Below are 18,296 nucleotides of genomic sequence, written 5' to 3' on the forward strand. Positions count from 1 at the left end.
AAGAGCAGGTTTATCAAGAAGACATGGGGCAAGCCCAATTAAAGCAGGGGGTAAGAGTTGATACTCTTCTGCTGCTCCTATCAAACAGCAGATGGGTACTATTATCACAATTGATTAGAAATCCCAAGAGATGTCGAATCGAACTAGATTCCCTCCCTCTAGTGTGTCAAATAACAAATGGGCACAAAATAATATTCCGAACTACTCGAAAAATTACATTTTCAACATTCCTAGAGGAGGTTTTGAAAGTTGAGCTGGAAACCAGAAAAGAGGTATTTCTCGACAAGGGGCAAGCAGAAAAGGTGGTGGATAATTGTTCTTTTGAATTTGAATAGATTTGAGACAAAAGACAAAGGCATTAAGCCATAAAAGCATAAAGGCCACATGTTCACTATCAGTCATGGGATCACCCTCGAATCCCATATTGTTCTGAATAAAGCCCGACACAAAAGTCGAGTCAAAATTGATGTCGAAAATATCATCGGGATATTCGGTAGCCCATGACACACATTCTCTGTTGGAGGCTATGCCAGTTAAAACAGAAACCTCCATCAAAGTTGGTCCCATCATTCCATAAGGAAAATGGAAGTTATTGATAGCAGAGTACCAAAAGTATAAACTAGCTCGTAAGACGGGTGTAGTATAAGAGAGGTTGAAGGTAGCTAGTTTTAGAGCATAAACAATCCCTAGTGATTTCCATGTAGTTTTATAGGTCGGGGCCAACCTTGACATCTAAGTCGAAATAAGAGAACTAAATTCCTTTGGAGAGGCAGTCCTAAAGACCCGACTAGCGAAATAATAAGCCCTAATATTTTTGCAAAAAGTTAGATGTAAATGCTCAGGGAGAGATGGAAAGAAAGAAGAGATAGACTCAACTTGTTCTTGAGTAGAAAAAGGCCCTAAAAATGAATACAAATGGCTAGTAACCTTGAAGGGAAGTAGTTTCAATGTTTGAATGGGGGCTCTCAAGCTCCCATCTTCGTTGTAAAATTGTGTCACATCAGCCATTAAGGGAGGAGGAGGGATGATTTGAACATTATCGTCTTCTTCACCATGTAGGGAGGTAGTTGGGTAGTTGGTGCCACACCAGATGCAGAGGTTGTCGCAGTAGTTGTAATGGCCGGAAAAGAAGAAGAAGCGGAAGCCATGGTTGTAAGAGTAATGGTGGAAGCAATAGTAGCGGCAACGATTGCAGAAATAGAAGAGGTGATAATAATAGAAGGTGAAGCAGATTGCTAATGAGTTGATTGTAAATCCATAAGAATGGAAATGGCTGAAAGAGATTTTGAAGAAGAAGACAATTGCTATTAAAGAAATGAGAAGTAAATGGTGGAGATGGTGAAAATGATGAGGTAATAGTACCTTTTTTTGAAGGGAGATGGTTAGTTTTTTAACTTCAAAGCCCATTAAAAGTCTAGGAAAGACGTTACACATTCTCCGAAAAAATGCACGAACCATTTCAAAAACTGTATAACTATCTTTTTAAATTGTGAAATTTAAATTTGGCTTATGACTAGCACGTGATTAATAAACTTATTATTTCAATTCCTAAATGATAAGTTTTGAGGAAAAAATTATTAGTACGAATTTTAACCTGTTAGAAAATTTGACTAGGATGTTTACCGACTAATATGTATTAAGTCAAAAAGATCCGGGACGAAATCAGTTGACCACACATGGTCGAAATGTCAACAGAGTAAGGACTCAACATGAGAAAACAAAACTCTGATTATGCGGAGAGTCAAGCGTGGAGAATGATCGGAGTCGAAGCTAGAGCAATTCTAATAAATTAATAGCATGATGCAGAACGTGAGAATTTGTTAGAACAAGTAGCAGATTATGCAAGAGCGTCGAAGTCAAAAGATTTTCAACAAGTGAAAAACAGGCCGAAAAGCAATTACTATTTTTTTCGAACAATAAGACTTTTGTTTTACGCTCAAGCTGAGTCGAGAATAGGGATGTAGATTTTGAGGAGCAAACTAAAGAGAGAATGTGGGACTTAGAGATCAAGGTAAGAGAAGAAATGGGATGACAAACTTGGATGTCAAGATTCTTCATGGTCAAGACAAGGTTGTGACCTGAGAAAAAGGAAGAAACTAGATCGTGGGAAGAGGAAAATCTGCAAGCCTATCCTCATGGTAGGAGAAGTTCAGAAGGAATAGGGGACTTCAATCTGAATACTTTATCATCACACCAAACTCTATAAAATTCCTAATCATACTGATGCAACAAAAGTCAATAGAGTGCAAGTGCATGTGAGTGTTTGAAGTCCACTTTTAATTTAATTTATTTTTTGTTTTCTTGTATTTTCTTTTCTTCTATTCTTTTTGTTCTTTTTTTTCTATTAATTTATTTATATTTTACTTTTCTTTGAGTATTTTTTCTTTCTCTCTTCAAGTATTTACTTTCTTTTAAATTTTAATTTTATTCTGCTATTTAATTAAAGCTTTCATTTATTTTATATATTTACTTTATTTGTTACAATTTACCATAAGTATTTCGACACAAATATTAAATAATTTTCGAATCAAATCTACTCTTTTTTAAGAGAATTGTATCTATTTTTTGAACTGAGATATTGATACAAGCTTGATCCAACACTATGTCGAGATTTTCAAAAATCAAGTGAATCAGCGAGAAACTCCAAGCTTTTCCTGGGCCCAACCGGATGCTTATAATAGTGGGCTTCAGGTTTTAGTTTCTGATGAAAAGGATTAATACTATAAACAAACAATCAAAAACTTGGTATGAACTCTTGGACCGATGTTTCTTGGAATGTCCAAACCCACGCATTTCTCGCAACTAGCCTCTACTGCAGTCTAGTGTTGTGGCAAACGAAAATGATTCTGTTTATCGAGTGTTTGACCCAAAAGAAAACTGATTTTCGAAAACATGAACATGAAATTGGTTCTTATTGGCTTGTTGTGTCTGGTCCTCTTAATAGGTTGACTAATCATTAGAAAGGCAGATGGACATTTAAGATTGAATTAAGAAGTGTGAGTGATGCAGGGCGAATGAGTTATGATGTTATGAAGAATAAGAATGTTTAAGAGGAGTCGTGAGGTTAACCTGGAAGGATTGTATTCTGAAATTGAAGATGAGTATTCCATTTGCATGTGTGTGGGGCACATAACACGTGATGCTCCAATTGCCTCAGTAGTAGAAGAAGGAGGAGCAATAGCCTTTCTAACTTATCTGGATCAGTTTGTTAAAAAATATATAAAATGGAATAATGGGCTTCTATCATATCCTTGAACTGTTAGCTTATATGTCTTTGTGGTCCTTCAATTCAAATATGATCCCTAAATCCCTTTATTTTGGAAATAAGGTGTAAAATAGTATTAACTAACAATAATTTGATAGGTGAATTGATGATATGGTATTTTTGTTCACCGGAAGGGTGACATTCACAGCACAACACGATGAAAGCAAAGCACCAAATTCAAAACCTAACAACGAACCCCACAGAAACAGAACTCTCAGCCTAACTATAACCTAACCATGCCCCTCAAATCTTTTTTTCTCTCTTTTTCTAACATTATTCCAAATTATTATTACTATAATACTATTATCTTGCTTGCGGGTCCTATAAGTTCTTTCTTAGCTTTGTGATTCATGTGACGTAAAAGAAAAAGGGTATAAATCAGAATAAGAAATGGGCAAGCCTTCCGAAGATTTTTCTAATTGATGTGGTGATCACTTGTTAGATGTATGTTAAGCACATGAACCATCCAAGAGTCAATATCACAACATTAGAGTGAAGTTGCATTGCCACCCATCTTGCTTTCAAGACTCATGCAATCCTTACTTGTACTCTCTTTGGATAGGATTTGGATAATTAAATTTAAACTCATGTACATCAAATTGTGATAGACACATCACAGATATATGACTCCCTTAGTTTCCGAGAACAGTATACGAGAATACACTGAGAATAAGACATAAAGAATAGAGATACAAAATTATTTTGTGTTTTTGTATTTTATATAGTGATAAATTAAAATAAATTATGAAAATTTAATTTATTTTTATTTTTTTTATACAAAAAATTTGAAATAAAAAATATAATAATAAAAAATATAATTATAAAAAATTAAAAAAAATAATAAAAAAAATAAAAAATAAATTATATCCTTTATTAGTGTTTCTATATCCTTTTTATCAGAATAGACATAAAAAATACTAATTCAATCTGAACACATTATCTCAATTTATATTTTCTCTATCAAACACAATTTTCTGTGTTAGCCGTAAACAAATACAACCCAATAGACATACACCTGGCGCAACAAGATGATGGATTAGAAATCTATGGCATTATTGCTCATTTCATGGTATGAATAAATAGATTCGTTTATATATATTTGGGGCATTATCCATCACCTTTTATTATGATTCCATACAATGGATTCCAGTAAAAAGAAGACATTTAGGCATGTGCAATGTGCTATATTAGCGACTAGTTTCCCGAAAATATTTGACTAGGAAGGAGGGCTTCCTATAGTAACCAAGCAATGTTTAGGTGAGTGTGGCCCACTGTCCACGTGATCATAACACACATCAGCCGTACACGTGGCGCCCATAATAAGTTTGGAAAAACATACTTGTTCAGTCCACTAATGCTGGACGAGATTCGGCAACCCAACATCGGACAAGTCTAATCGAAATTTTAGGGAGTTTACACTGTCCAATAAATCGTTTTTCCCACCTCATTGAACCATTAATAACAGGATTAAATAATGAAACAACCAATTATCCAAAAGAAATCCGCAACCAGCCATTAGCTTAATTATTTTCGCACGTTTTTCGGATGTGAACATTTGCTATTATGGACCCCATCGATTTTCTTTCCAATAAGGTTTGTTCGTTCAAGTGCTTTTCTATGCTGTCGTGTCGTGTTTTTGATTTAACATTTAAGAAATTAACAATATACTAGAAATTAGCTATTGATTTTTGGTTTTACAGTGTGTGTTAGTATTCTTGATTTATCCATGTTTAACTGATTAACCGGGGATGCCCAATTTGGTCTGTACAGATTGAAATTTTATCTAAAGATTTCCATTTCACCGTAGAGTCAGAGTCAGATCCAGATCTTTTTTCTATTTTCTTTTGGGTCTCTGTAATATATATATTTCTCTCAATCTCTCTCTCTCTCTTCATAGTAACTCTACCACTTTTTCACCCAAGTCCCGATTCTCATTCTCTCCCCCATGGGCATCAACACGAACCATTGAGCTTCCCTCATTACAAATCCCGGATTCTCCCAATCAGGGTTTATCTTCCTGAACCAAAAAGTTTCTAACTTTTTGCAGGATTTGGCTCGATTGTTTCGGTTTGTGCGATGGGCAAGATTGCAGTGGGAGCTACAGTCGTGTGCACGGCTGCCCTTTGTGCGGCGGCGGTGTTGGTAGTGCGCCACCGGATGAAGAGCAACGGGAAGTGGGGTCGCGCTGTGGCCATACTGAAGGAGTTTGGGGAAAAGTGTGAGACCCCAGATTGGAAGCTGAGGCAGGTGGCTGATGCCATGGATGTTGAGATGCACGCTGGTCTCGCATCTGAAGGTGGCAGCAAGCTTAAGATGTTGATCAGCTATGTCGATAATCTCCCATCTGGGTACGTAGATTTTTCGAATTTGGATTTTGATTTGATCAATTTTTTATCTTCTCTGATTGAAATTAGTGACATATAGTTGTCTGAAACAATCAAAGGCCAAGCTTTGTCTTACATTTCAGGAGTGTCTCTTTTCCCTTCTCCCTGCAATATTGACTTTTTTCTAGTATTTTTGCTATTTTATAGAGTAATGGCTAACTTAGTTCATTCGTAGTTGTCTTGTTTATACTTCTTTTATTTGCCATTCTCAATTTGATTGCTGTCTATAATTTGGTTATTATATCTACTGCCTTCGTTTTTATCACATTCTAGTATTGACATAGAATTTTATTCGTCTATTTCTATCTTTCTATGTAGTATGATTTTTAAAAGAGGACATGAATAGAACTTATTGTTTATTGTGAGTTTTAGAATGATACTTTCTTCTAGCACGTCATATTTTGCTTGATTAAAAGGGAAAGTATTTAGCAAAACAAACAGTCATGGTAATAACATTATGGTTAAGAATCCTTGGATGATAAGAATTCACTCCTAAAGCACTTTATTGGCTATATGGTGTTTTGAAGAACCAAATCTCAGGGCAAAATGAAGAAATATAATGTTTGAATGATTGTAAAACTCTTTCAGTTGATGTAAAAAATACAAGTTTTCTGGAAACATGAACTTTCCCATTATTTACAGGGATGAGGCAGGGCTCTTTTATGCTCTGGACCTTGGTGGCACAAACTTTCGTGTCCTTCGTGTACATTTAGGTGGAAAAGAGAAAGGTGTCATCAACCAAGAGTTTGAAGAAGTTTCAATTCCTCCTCATTTGATGATTGGTTCTTCTGAAGTAAGTGTGTTATGGGAAACATCTATCTATTGAGATTCTTTTTTCCTGCAACCTCTGATATATTTTCATTATGTCATTACAGGGACTGTTTGATTTTATAGCATCTGCTCTTGCAAAGTTTGTTAATTCAGAACCTGAAGAATTTCATCCTCCCCCTGGTAGACAACGAGAACTGGGCTTTACATTCTCATTCCCTGTGAGGCAAACATCAATTGCATCTGGGACTCTAATAAAGTGGACTAAGGGTTTCAATATTGAAGATGTGGTAATTATTCTTACCTTGATTATGATATATTTAACTTTATTGTAATTCTTTCTTGCCATCATTTATGGTGCATTTGCAGAGTCTTCCATACATCTTTTTCTATTAGACAGACACAACTTTATTCCTTTTTGTTATTGTATTAATGGTTGCAAGTCCAAAATTACAATGCTTGCCTTGACATGCTTTAAATTTGTATTACATGAACTCTTGTGAAAGAGGGGGATATCTTGTACCAATTTCTCTTTTAGTCAGCTGTTCTCTCATTAGCATGTAACCCGATAGTTTTTTCCTTTATGTTCTGATTTGTAGGTTGGGGAAGATGTCGTGGGAGAACTAACCAAGTCGATGCAAAAAATTGGCTTGGATATGCGAGTTTCAGCTCTAGTCAGTACCACTAACCTCTCTTCAGGATTGATTAATAATTTTTAATATATGGACTTGAGAATGATGGTTTCAAGTTTGCGTTTGATAGAAAGTTTGGACTAATAAGGCTGTACACCAGACTAACTCGGTGATTTTGCATTAGGTTAATGATACCATTGGAACACTAGCTGGAGGCAGATTCTACAATCAGGATGTCATTGCTGCTGTGATCCTTGGTACAGGGACAAATGCAGCATATGTGGAACGTGCAAATGCTATTCCAAAATGGCATGGCCCTCTCCCGAAATCAGGAGACATGGTAAGTAGGTTATACTATTTATGATTGTCATTGTCTTGCATGTTAGAAATATCTTTATTTTACTGTCATACTAGAACTAGCGTCACCATTTGCTGGTATAAAGCATGCTCTGATTACATGTAAATACTGCAGGTTATAAACATGGAGTGGGGTAATTTCCGATCCTCACATCTTCCTCTAACAGAATATGATGTATCTCTAGATGCTGAGAGCTTAAACCCTGGAGAGCAGGTCAAGATCATCACGTTATAGTCATTGGTTTAAAACTTTAACCAGCATGTGTAATTCTGTAATATTCTTCCACTATTGTTCACAGATATTTGAGAAGTTGATTTCTGGTATGTATTTGGGGGACATTGTAAGGAGAGCTTTATTGAAGATGGCTGAAGAAGCTGACTTTTTTGGAGATACTGTTCCCCCCAAGTTGAGAGTTCCTTTCATACTCAGGTATGCATGCTAGTTAATTATACCGAACATTCACTTTCACTTGTCTAGGATGATTCTTGTCTAGATTTCTATTTTGGCCTGTTCAAATATTTATTCTGCTTATTAAGATGCATGCTTCTGTTTAGTTTCTTTTCGTGGAACCTCTTATTACAATTCTGTGTAATTTCTCAAATATTGAGATTGCTTCGGTTATTATTGGCAACCACTATCAACACTTTTGTGATCAGCATAATGTTGCTCTTCGTTGCCTCTTTTAAGGGTCAGGTTGGTGGTTGGTAGGACAGGTTGGAACCGGAGACAGTGGAAATGAAAAATCAGAAATTGATCCAATTATTTGTGTATTGTGAATAATGGGGAAAATAATATGATTCAAGTTACTTTCAGCCTGCTTATTTGCTCCAGTAGAAAACATGGGTGAACAAAAACATTTTTTACACTGATAAGCGATAAAATGCAAATGTTGGCTTCTCCATTTTCAGTTCCTTTCTAGCCTTATTCCAAACATGCATATAAATGACAACATTCTTTTGTTTTCATAGAACTTACACAGCTTTGACATTTTTTGTACTAGGACCCCTGATATGTCAGCAATGCATCATGACACATCTCCAGATCTCAAAGTGGTTGGAAATAAATTGAAAGATATATTAGAGGTATTAAACATCACCCTATTAATTCTTCCTCTTTTTTCGTTATAAAATGTTATAAATAGATTTTCTTACTGCCTTCCCCTTTTGTCAGATCTCTAATACATCCCTCAAAATGAGGAAGATTGTTGTGGAGCTCTGCGACATTGTTGCCACACGTGGGGCACGTCTTTCTGCGGCTGGTATTTTGGGCATCCTGAAGAAAACAGGAAGAGACACCGTTAAGGCTGGGGAGAAGCAAAAGGCAGTGATAGCACTGGATGGAGGATTGTTTGAACACTACACTAAGTTCAGAGCTTGCTTGGAGAGTACATTGAATGAGTTGCTCGGAGAAGAGGCGGCTAAGACTATTGTGATTGAGCATTCTAACGACGGCTCTGGCATCGGGGCTGCTCTCCTTGCAGCATCTCACTCCCAGTATTTGGGAGTTGATGAGAACTGATTCATATTTTGCCAAGGTAAAAAAGAGTGTAATGCTAATTTCAAGTTTCCTGTATAAGTAATAGGTCAACACGTTGAAGCAGCAATGCCATACTTATTGGTCTTATGGAGATTTACACTGAAGGGTGATTAATGTCCAAATTGTGGCTGTGGGAGGGATCTGCGTTTTCATTGCAACCTTGGAGTTCCAGTGATATTGCTGGGGCATGTTATTATTTTGGTTAATTTCAGTGTTTGTCCCTCCTACATTTTGGAAATAATATGGGAGATGTAAACTTGCTGTGAGCAATCTCATCTTTTGCGGAATATAGTCTCTTCTCAACCAGAATAAATCAGGACTTAATGTATTCACAAGCCTCAAACATTTTAATCCAAAGCTTCTGAGTCATTAATGACTGTTATTCATCAATCATTAGTATTGTTAACAGTAGTAATTCATAAATCAGGACTTAATGTATTCTCACTCCATTCTCTCTCTTTCTCACTCATGGTCCTTTTTTTTTTCCATTTGAATTTAGCTAAAATATGTCTTTGGAGCATATTTTAAGATTATAATGTTATAACTACACCAAAATTAAGTGCATGTGTAGTTTAATGTTTTTAATATATATTTGTATTTCAAAAGTTATTTTATACTGATATTGGTAGTTGATTTTGATATACACGTAGAATAATCATAATTAAAATTATTTATCAAGAAAATTCTTATAAAAGAAATATAAAATTTAACATTTTAATATATTTTTTATATATTAAGTAATTAGAAATTTTTTTTGGTGACTAAGTAATTAGAAAATTTGAAATATTTATTAATATCTTAAGATATGATTTAAAAATAATTTAATTAAACCCTTTTTATTTCTTCTACTTTAATTTTTATTTTTCCGCAAAGAACATAGCTTCCAGGACGGGCTTCTTCAAGGGTTTGAAGAGAGAGGAATAGCAGTAATGTGATTGATGATGCAATTCAGTCCCATAGTCGGAAAATGCATTTTTTTGGGCTCAATTAATTAGAAAACGCATTCTCGGTATGTATCGTCAAGAGTCAATGACAAAATTCCTGGCCACGAAACCTATTGAATACACATCACCCTTAAAGATCAAATTCGAAACATGACATTTAAATAATCCAAGCAAGAAGCAACTATCACTTGATCTAGGTCTCAGTTCAATTTTTGTATAATTAGATGTTATGAATTGCTCCAAGATTTGACAGAGTAAAGAGGCAGATTCAGGAAAGCTCTCATTATTAAGATCCATATATCGAACTACATGTCTACATCTCAGCAATATCCAATGAAGCCTAAAAACATTGGCCACCTACAACCACCTCTTAGTATAAAGTTTTCAAACCACCATTCACATATAAATCCTTAGTCTCCACAAGTGATAATAAAGCAAACGAATCTAAATTAATAAAAACTATAACTTTGTTAGAAAGACCAAGTGCAACCTATTGAGTATTGAAATGAGGGAGATGACATGTCGATTTTTTGCCTGTTCTATAACTACAAGTAGTAGGCATACTTTGCACTAACTTCATTCTTACACGTTCCTCATCCTCATACTCACTTGTAAGCTCATGAGTCTTGTTCATGTCGCATCATGTGACATAAACCGCAGAATTTTCTTTCAAATTTTCAGCTCATGAAACATGGAATCAAATTGTGTTCACCCTTGAAATAACCAAATGATAAAATATCAACCACTCATTATGCAACAACACAGACAAAGTTAGTAGCTATCACCTACTAACAACTGCTCAATTGTTCATATCGTGTCCGAATTATACGATGAGGACCCCTTGTAGAAAGCGGGGGGTTGACTTGAACTAGAAAACACTGATTACCAAAACGTACAAAGTAGAGAAAAGCGGCCAAGCAATCTGATGCAAGTAACATACGACACCAGTCTAATTGAATGTACATCATCACATAATAATAATAATAATAATAATAATAAGTCGAAGAAGAAGACAATTTCAGTGTTCAGAGTTCCATATCCTCCACAAACCTAAGAGGAAGCAATTGCAGGTGCAAGTGAAACATTGTTGAGCCTCTCGAGAACCAAAATAAGAGCTTGGGTGCCCAAATTGCCTTCACCGTGAGCCCTGAGAGAAACATATAGCTGCTGAGCAAGAGCCAAACCAGGCAGGGAGATACCCATATTCTGGCACTCCTTCAAGCAAATCCCTAAATCCTTCACAAAGTGGTTCACATAAAACCCTGGCCCCAAATCCCTCTTCAATATCCTCTGTCCGTACAAATCCAGTGACTTCGAACCCGCCGCACCGGTAGAAATCGCATCCAGGTACAACCCTACGTCCAGCCCCGCCTTGTGCGCGTACACCATCCCCTCCACCAACCCCACCATCGTCGACGCTATCGTAATCTGGTTCGCCAGCTTCGCGAATTGCCCCTTTCCGCTTCCTCCCATGTAGTTCACCTTCCCCATCAGCGAGAACAGAGGTTGGAGCCGCTTAACCACCGATTCCTCTCCTCCAGTGAAGATTGCCAGGGTTCCGTTCTTGGCGCCGCGGTCGCCGCCAGATACGGGAGCGTCGATGGAATGGCAGGATTTGGAGGACGCCGCGGCCGCGATCTCGACGGCGAGGGAGGGCTCCGAGGTAGTCATGTCAACAAGGATGCCGCCAGGCCGGAGGCCGGCGAGGGCGCCGGAGTGGGGATCGAGAAGGACGGCGCGAACGTCGGAGGGGTAGCCGACGATGGAGAAGACGACGTCGGAGTTGGAGGCGAGGGAGAGGGGATTATCGGCCTGGTGGGCCCCCATTTTGAGGAGGGGTTGGGCCTTGGAAGGGGTGCGGTTGAAGACCGTGAGCGTGTAGCCGGCTCGTATGAGGTGGGAGCACATGGAGAGGCCCATGACGCCCGTACCTATCCAGCCCACGCGGGTGTTGGATGGGCTTATGGGCTCGGCAGCGGCGGAGGAGGCCATGTAGCGGCGGGCGATAACTTGTGGAATTGAGATTAAGCGTTGGGAGAGTGGCAGTGGCATCTCGCTTGTTTTGTTTGACGGCTGCTATATATATCTCATTTTCCCCCCCTTGTCTTCGCACCCCATTATCCAGCTTTGTCTTTGTCCCTAGATCTTTTAAGATGCGATGCTTCTATATACTACTGTGAAGTCTAGGGTTTTTGGTACAACAATAGGAACCCACAGTCACACCTTTGAAAATACCCAAAAACATTCAAAGGAATAAACAGAGAAATAAATATGATGATATGATTTAACAAACAACTTCTCTAAATTTTGATTTTCTTTTTCTTTTTCAGAAGAACAAACTCTCAATTGTAGAATTGTTTAGTAGTGAGATAATAGTATATCTAAAATTCAATCTATTATAATTAATTTGGGTATAAATGAAAGATGGTTGAGAATAAGTGGTATAGTCACAATTTAATTTATCATGTATTAAATAATTAGTTATTTTTATTATATGTATAATTTAATTAAATGGTTAATATAATAAGTTTTTTTTATTAAATTTAAAATTTTTTTATTATAATAATGATCATAATATTGAGAGACAAATATTTTATAATTTAATTTAAACTATTATTGGCCATAAGATTATTAAAAGGTACATTAATAATTCACATAAATCAATATATATGTATTATGCATATAGAGATATGATAATTAAATATTTAGGATTTAATTTTGTATGATTTTGTTTGTTTTGGATGAAGAGTTCTTGAGATTTGAAGAATTTGGTAAAATTGGTAAAACTTATTTTTAACCAACTTCGATAGGCCATAATTTGGTTTTCGAACCTTCAAATTTTGTGAAACTTATCTTAAATGAAAACTAGGTTCGAGTAGCTTATGACATTCGAAGAACGGACGAAAATCATTTTTTTACGGAAAATTTATTCGCATTTGAAGTTTTGATAAAAAAAAATTGAACTTTCTGCAACATATCAGCTTTTTGAAAATCCTGCATTCGTGCGTACGTGGAAGTGTCATGCGACGCGAGTAAATGGTTCTGCCTAGTACTCTCGCATATGCGAGAGTAGTCCGCGTACGTGACAATGTCAATTTTTAAACTCATGCGTACGTTGCAATGTCGCGCGTGCGAGCAAACGTTTCTAACAATATTCTCGTGTACACGAAGGTGGTCCACGTACGCGACATTCCCAAATTTTGAAATTTATGCGTACGCAGAAGGTGCTTACGTACACTACGACCTTGTTTTGCTAAAAATGAATTTTTAAGTTTTCAACCACTCCTCTAGCTTTCTAAACCTCTGTAAGCCTTGTTATGAGTCTAGAGCCGGTGTAATAGAGGGTAGAGAATTTAGGAATGAGACCTAATAGGGTGAGACAGTGAATTAGAAAAAGATGGAATAAATATAATGAGAGATGTGATGAGGATGATTATGATAGTTGATGTTGATTGAGGATGATGAGGATGATTATGATAATGAGAGATAACGATGATTGATTCTGAATATGATTTTGAATGAAGTGAAATGAGATTGAGGGTGAATTTAATAACGAAATTGACTTTGACTGAGATATACCTGTCTGGATAGATGTAGTGGCTTTGTTCTACTTGCTCTGGGATGTGGTAAAATATACGTGCCTGGGTAAATGTAGCGGCATTATTTCACATGCTACGGGATGTGTTGAGATATATCTGTCTATGTAGATGTAGTGGCGTTATTCCACTTGCTCCGGATTATGGTTTGAGATTCTGGGGTAGACGCAAGGATTGTGGTTTTGTCCCGCTTGCTCCCAGTTGATATTTGAGCTTCTGGGGTAGATACAAGAATTGTGGTTTTTTCCCATTTGCTTCTAGTTGAAATGTTAATCCTCCATCGCAAGATGTGGCCGGACACTTAGACCTTTCCGGATAATTCCTCCAAGAGATGTAAATTCCTCTTGAGAGATGCGTGCACGTAGGGACTATCCAGGATTAGCTACTGGACATGTCGGGTTTGGCTGTATAACCGACAAATAAGCTCATCGGCCATAGTGCAGGCATGCATTATTTGTATTTGATTGATCTGTTTGGGTTTGCTACTTGTCATGGCATATTTAATTGTGCATATTAATGTGACTCTGTGCTAATTAATTTACCTAATTTTACTTGTGTTTTATTTGTTTATTTTGTTTGTGTTTGAATATCTGAGAGGTCTCTCATGCTGGTGTCGATTGATGTCAAGGGCTATTCTGCTTTGAGTTTGGAGAGTTATGGAGGCAATGATAAAAGTAATTAGATTAGAATTTTTCCTATTGATAGTTATCTAATCACGGATTAATGAGAATCTAGGATGGAAAGTATTCCGAGGGTTACCTGAAAATATAAGTCGATCTCGGACGAGATTTGCAGTGGTGGTCGGTGCTGCTCTGTCCGACCTGATTAGAGCTGGTGGCCGGAGCTGTCGTGTCCGACTTGTTGGATCTGGTGGCCAAAGCTGTCGTGTCCGACTTGTTGGATCTGGTAGAGCTGCTGATCCTTCGTCACCGGAGGGTGGTGGTACCTGCAAGAGACTCCGATGCTTAAGTTAGCACGTGCTTTAGGCAGGTTTTTAGTAGAATCAGAGTATGAGTTTATACCTGGGTGCTCTAGTGTATTTATAATAGTAATGACCTTTCTGGAGATAAGATAGTTATCTTATCTTATCTTTGAGTGAAGTCATCTTATCTTTTAAGGGGAACCACCTTTATCTTTCTGGGCTTTGGCTGCCATTAGATTGGGCTGTGTTCCTTCGTTTTGGGCATTCTTGGGCCTTTGTAGCAATTCAGCCGAACTCTTTTGAGAAGAGGTCAGATGATCCTGACCTGAAGAGGTCGATCGAATTGTCTCTAGTCAGCCCGGGTCGTACAGCTCGACCCAGGGCATGAATAGTGCCCCTGCTTGAGCTTGGTCTTTCTTTGGAGGTCGTGTCTTTTTATACTTTTGACCCCTTTTTGGAAAGTCGAGCTCGAGCATTGTTGATCTCGTTTTGTAGGGCTTCCATTTAGCGGCTTGGATGCGGAGTGTTTTCTCACTCCTTTAATTTGCATTGTGCGTTGCGCTTTCCTAAGGAACGTGCGAGGGCTTTTAAGGATTCATTAATTCCCTTTTACCATTTTCTTCTTCCTTCTTTCTTGTTTCATTTTTTAATTTTTCAAAGTGTCATCCCTTCCTTCTTTTCGTTCTTTGTCTGTGATTCTTCATTCTCTTGCTCCCAAGTTTTCACGTCTTCGTGCTCTCCTTGCTTTCGGAAGTGTTCGTTGGTATGGGCTCGCTTTTGCTTCGATCTTCATCGCCTTCCTTGCTTTACAGGTTGGTTCTCTTTCCTTTGTTTTTATACTTTGTGTGGATTTTTTGGTAGAATCTTGGCTCTTTTTTAGAAAAGGTTGAATCTTTGTGCTTATAATCATCGTTGGTATGTTCTCTGATTGTATCTTTGTAGATTTTGTCGATAGTTTGGGACTTTAAAGTCCAATAGGAAACTTTTTGTGGCTTTGATGATAAACTTGCTAGTGGGAAAGTTTGTAGCTTGGATGTCTTCGTTGATGATGGTGATTTTGTGAGGGGTGTTTTTAGGGTTTTTGGACTGTCGATGTTTTCTTTTGAATTCTCTACTCTGTTATTGCCTCCAAAGGATGCCCCTGGACTTTGGTGTGGGTCCTGGGGTCTCCTTTTCGCTGCTGTCTTTTCCAACATCTGTATGCTTTGAGTGAAGTCATCTTATCTTTTAAGGGGAACCGCCTTTATCTTTCTGGGCTTTGGCTGCCATTAGATTGGGCTGTGTTCCTTTGTTTTGGGCCTTCTTGGGCCTTCATAGCGATTTGGCCGAACTCTTTTGAGAAGAGGTCGGATGATCCTGACCTGAAGAGGTCAGTCGAATTGTCTCCAGTCAGCCCGGGTCATACAGCTCGACCCAGGGCATGAACAAAAAGGTTGTTGGGTGGAAAGTTAAGATTGCCTAAAGAGTTCCTGTTACCTTATATTGTATTTATTTGACATTTTTACTGTACTGAAAATCTATGGGTTGCGGGTTCGTATTCCGTGTATATTCTTTGTTTTTCAGATGCAGGTTCTAGTACTCCGCGGTGAGCTAAAGCTCGTCTGGAAGACGGCAAAGTTCTTTTGAATTCTGTATTATATTTTGTTTAGAATCTCTTTCCTTTATTTTGGAAAACTTTAATAATGTATATGTATATATTTTTCTTTTGAAACCTTTCCTATCGAGGCTTTGATGTATATTTGGGAGAAATAGAAACTATTATCAACTGTTTTTGTTGTTGTAACCCTAACCGACCTAAGCTTTACAGGTCGTGACTAGTGGCTATATATATATATATATATATATATATATATATATATGTATGTATGTATGTATTACAACTCCACCTTGAGTTGTACCACCTTATTATCATTGACTTATGACTCGAGTATAAAGATTTGAATGGTAGGGTGTTATAACTAGCATGACCTGAGCGGGAGCGATGACCAACAAACAGCTCAGAAGTAGTAGGCCTTTGCTGAGATTACTAAAATAAATAATATGTGTCTCTTAGTACCTAACTCAAATTGATGTCATCAAATCCAACTAACGAACTGAAGTGGCCATCTGCTGGAATTACCATTTGTGGTATGTATGGCTCTACTGGCGATTGCGGTTGTGGATGAGGTTCCGGTTCATAATTCGGTTCTGGTATGACCTGTTACTCATAAGTTAAAAACTGATGTTGTTGCTCATAAGCTGGAAACTAATGCATATGGCCATAGGCCAGTACCTGATACTATTGCTAATATGTGCGTACCTAAAACTGTTGCTCATATCCCGAAACCTGATGTTGTTGCTCATGAATTGGTACCTCATACCGTTTTTCATAGGCCGGTACCTGATACAATTACAAATAAATGGCTGTAATTTCTTGTAAGGCTACTTTGGTCCATGTGGTGGTGGGGGTTGTGCATGTGGTTCATTCACCTCAGGGCCTACAAGCGCAACTCTATCTGATAACCTTAGGTGATTGTCGAACTCCCGTGTGTACCAATTATAGTACATTGGGAGAGAGTGGAAGTCCTCAACTACATTCCTTTATTGCACCCTATCGTAGCGCTGAAAATTCCACATATTGACCCAAATGAGCATTCCTTTCCCTCCAGTCATGGTCTTATCTCCTGATGAGCGGATAATTTATACGCTTTTTGGCATTGTTTTTAGGTAGCTTTTAGTATGATTTAGTTAGTTTTTAGTATATAATTATTAGTTTTTATGCAAAAATCACATTTTTGGACTCTACTATGAGTTTGTGTATTTTTCTGTGATTTTAGGTATTTTTTGGCTGAAATTGAAGGACTTGAGCAAAAATTTGATTCAGAGGCTGAAAAAGGACTGCAGATGCTGTTGGATTCTGACCTCCCTGCACTCAAAATGAATTTTTTGGAGCTACAAAAGACCAATTGGCGCGGTCTTTATTGCGTTGGAAAGTAGACATCTTGGGCTTTCCAGAAATGTATAATAGTTCATACGTTACCCGATATTTGATGGCCCAAATTGGCGTCAAAACGCCGGTCAGAGACCCTTTTCTGGCGTTAAACGCCAGAACTGGCATAAAAGCTAGAGTTAAATGTCCAAACTGGAACCAGAGTTGGCGTTTAACTCCAAGAAAAGCCTATCCATGTGAAAGCTTCAATGCTCAGTCCAAGCACACACCAAGTGGGCCCCAGAAGTGGATTTCTGCACTATCTACCTTAGTTACTCATTTTCTGTAAATCCTAACTACTAGTTTTAGTATAAATATTACTTTTTCTCATTGTATTAGACGTCTTAGTTATTCTGGTTCCCCCTCTGGGGCCGAAACCAATGAACACCATTATCACTTATGTATTTTCAACGGTGGAGTTTCTACACCTCAAAGATTAAGGTGTGGAGCTCTGCTGCTCCTCATGAATTAATACAAAGTATTATTGTTCTTCTATTCAATTCAAGCTTATTCTTGTTCTAAGATATCCATTCGCACTTCAACATGATGAATGTGATGATCAAGTGATACTCATCACCATCCTCACTTATGAACGTGACGATCAGATTTTTTGCTAGTAAAGAATTTTATAAAAATTGTCGCATTGTAAGTATAGCTTCTAAACCAACAGAAAATCCTTTTGTACAAAGGTTTGGTTGTCACAAGTAACAAACCCAATAAAATTTATAAACCGAAGTATTCAAACCTCGGGTCGTCTTCTCAAGGAATTGCAGGGAGGTGTGTTTTATTATTGGTTATGGAAAACCTTGTTTTGGGTTTTGAAAAGGGTTTTGAGCAAGAGAAATAAGTTGTAGAAATTAATAAATTAATAACGAAGAAATCTCTTGGCAAGGTATGAAAACCGGAAGTCCTATCCTAGTTAT

At 37.5% G+C, this 18,296-nt stretch overlaps 2 protein-coding genes across 2 annotated transcripts; one reads left to right on the forward strand and one right to left on the reverse strand.

Annotated features, from left to right (window-relative positions):
• Window positions 1–4,852: 4,852 nt before the first annotated feature.
• On the forward strand, window positions 4,853–9,333 carry LOC112790180 (hexokinase-1). Its single transcript, XM_025832446.2, has 9 exons — window positions 4,853–5,613; window positions 6,292–6,442; window positions 6,525–6,707; window positions 7,017–7,091; window positions 7,234–7,389; window positions 7,522–7,620; window positions 7,706–7,836; window positions 8,408–8,489; window positions 8,578–9,333. Exons 1-9 carry the CDS (start codon window positions 5,342–5,344, stop codon window positions 8,923–8,925), a joined length of 1,497 nt encoding a protein of 498 aa, XP_025688231.1. The 5' UTR covers window positions 4,853–5,341; the 3' UTR covers window positions 8,926–9,333.
• Window positions 9,334–10,787: 1,454 nt separating this feature from the next.
• Window positions 10,788–12,271, reverse strand: LOC112790182 (probable 3-hydroxyisobutyrate dehydrogenase-like 1, mitochondrial). Its single transcript, XM_025832449.3, has one exon. The coding sequence runs from the start codon at window positions 11,937–11,939 to the stop codon at window positions 10,938–10,940; it is 1,002 nt and encodes a 333-aa protein (XP_025688234.1). The 5' UTR covers window positions 11,940–12,271; the 3' UTR covers window positions 10,788–10,937.
• Between the last annotated feature and the right edge of the window lie 6,025 nt (window positions 12,272–18,296).

This window comes from Arachis hypogaea, chromosome 3 (assembly GCF_003086295.3).
Source record: "Arachis hypogaea cultivar Tifrunner chromosome 3, arahy.Tifrunner.gnm2.J5K5, whole genome shotgun sequence".
Taxonomy (NCBI): Eukaryota; Viridiplantae; Streptophyta; class Magnoliopsida; order Fabales; family Fabaceae; genus Arachis; species Arachis hypogaea.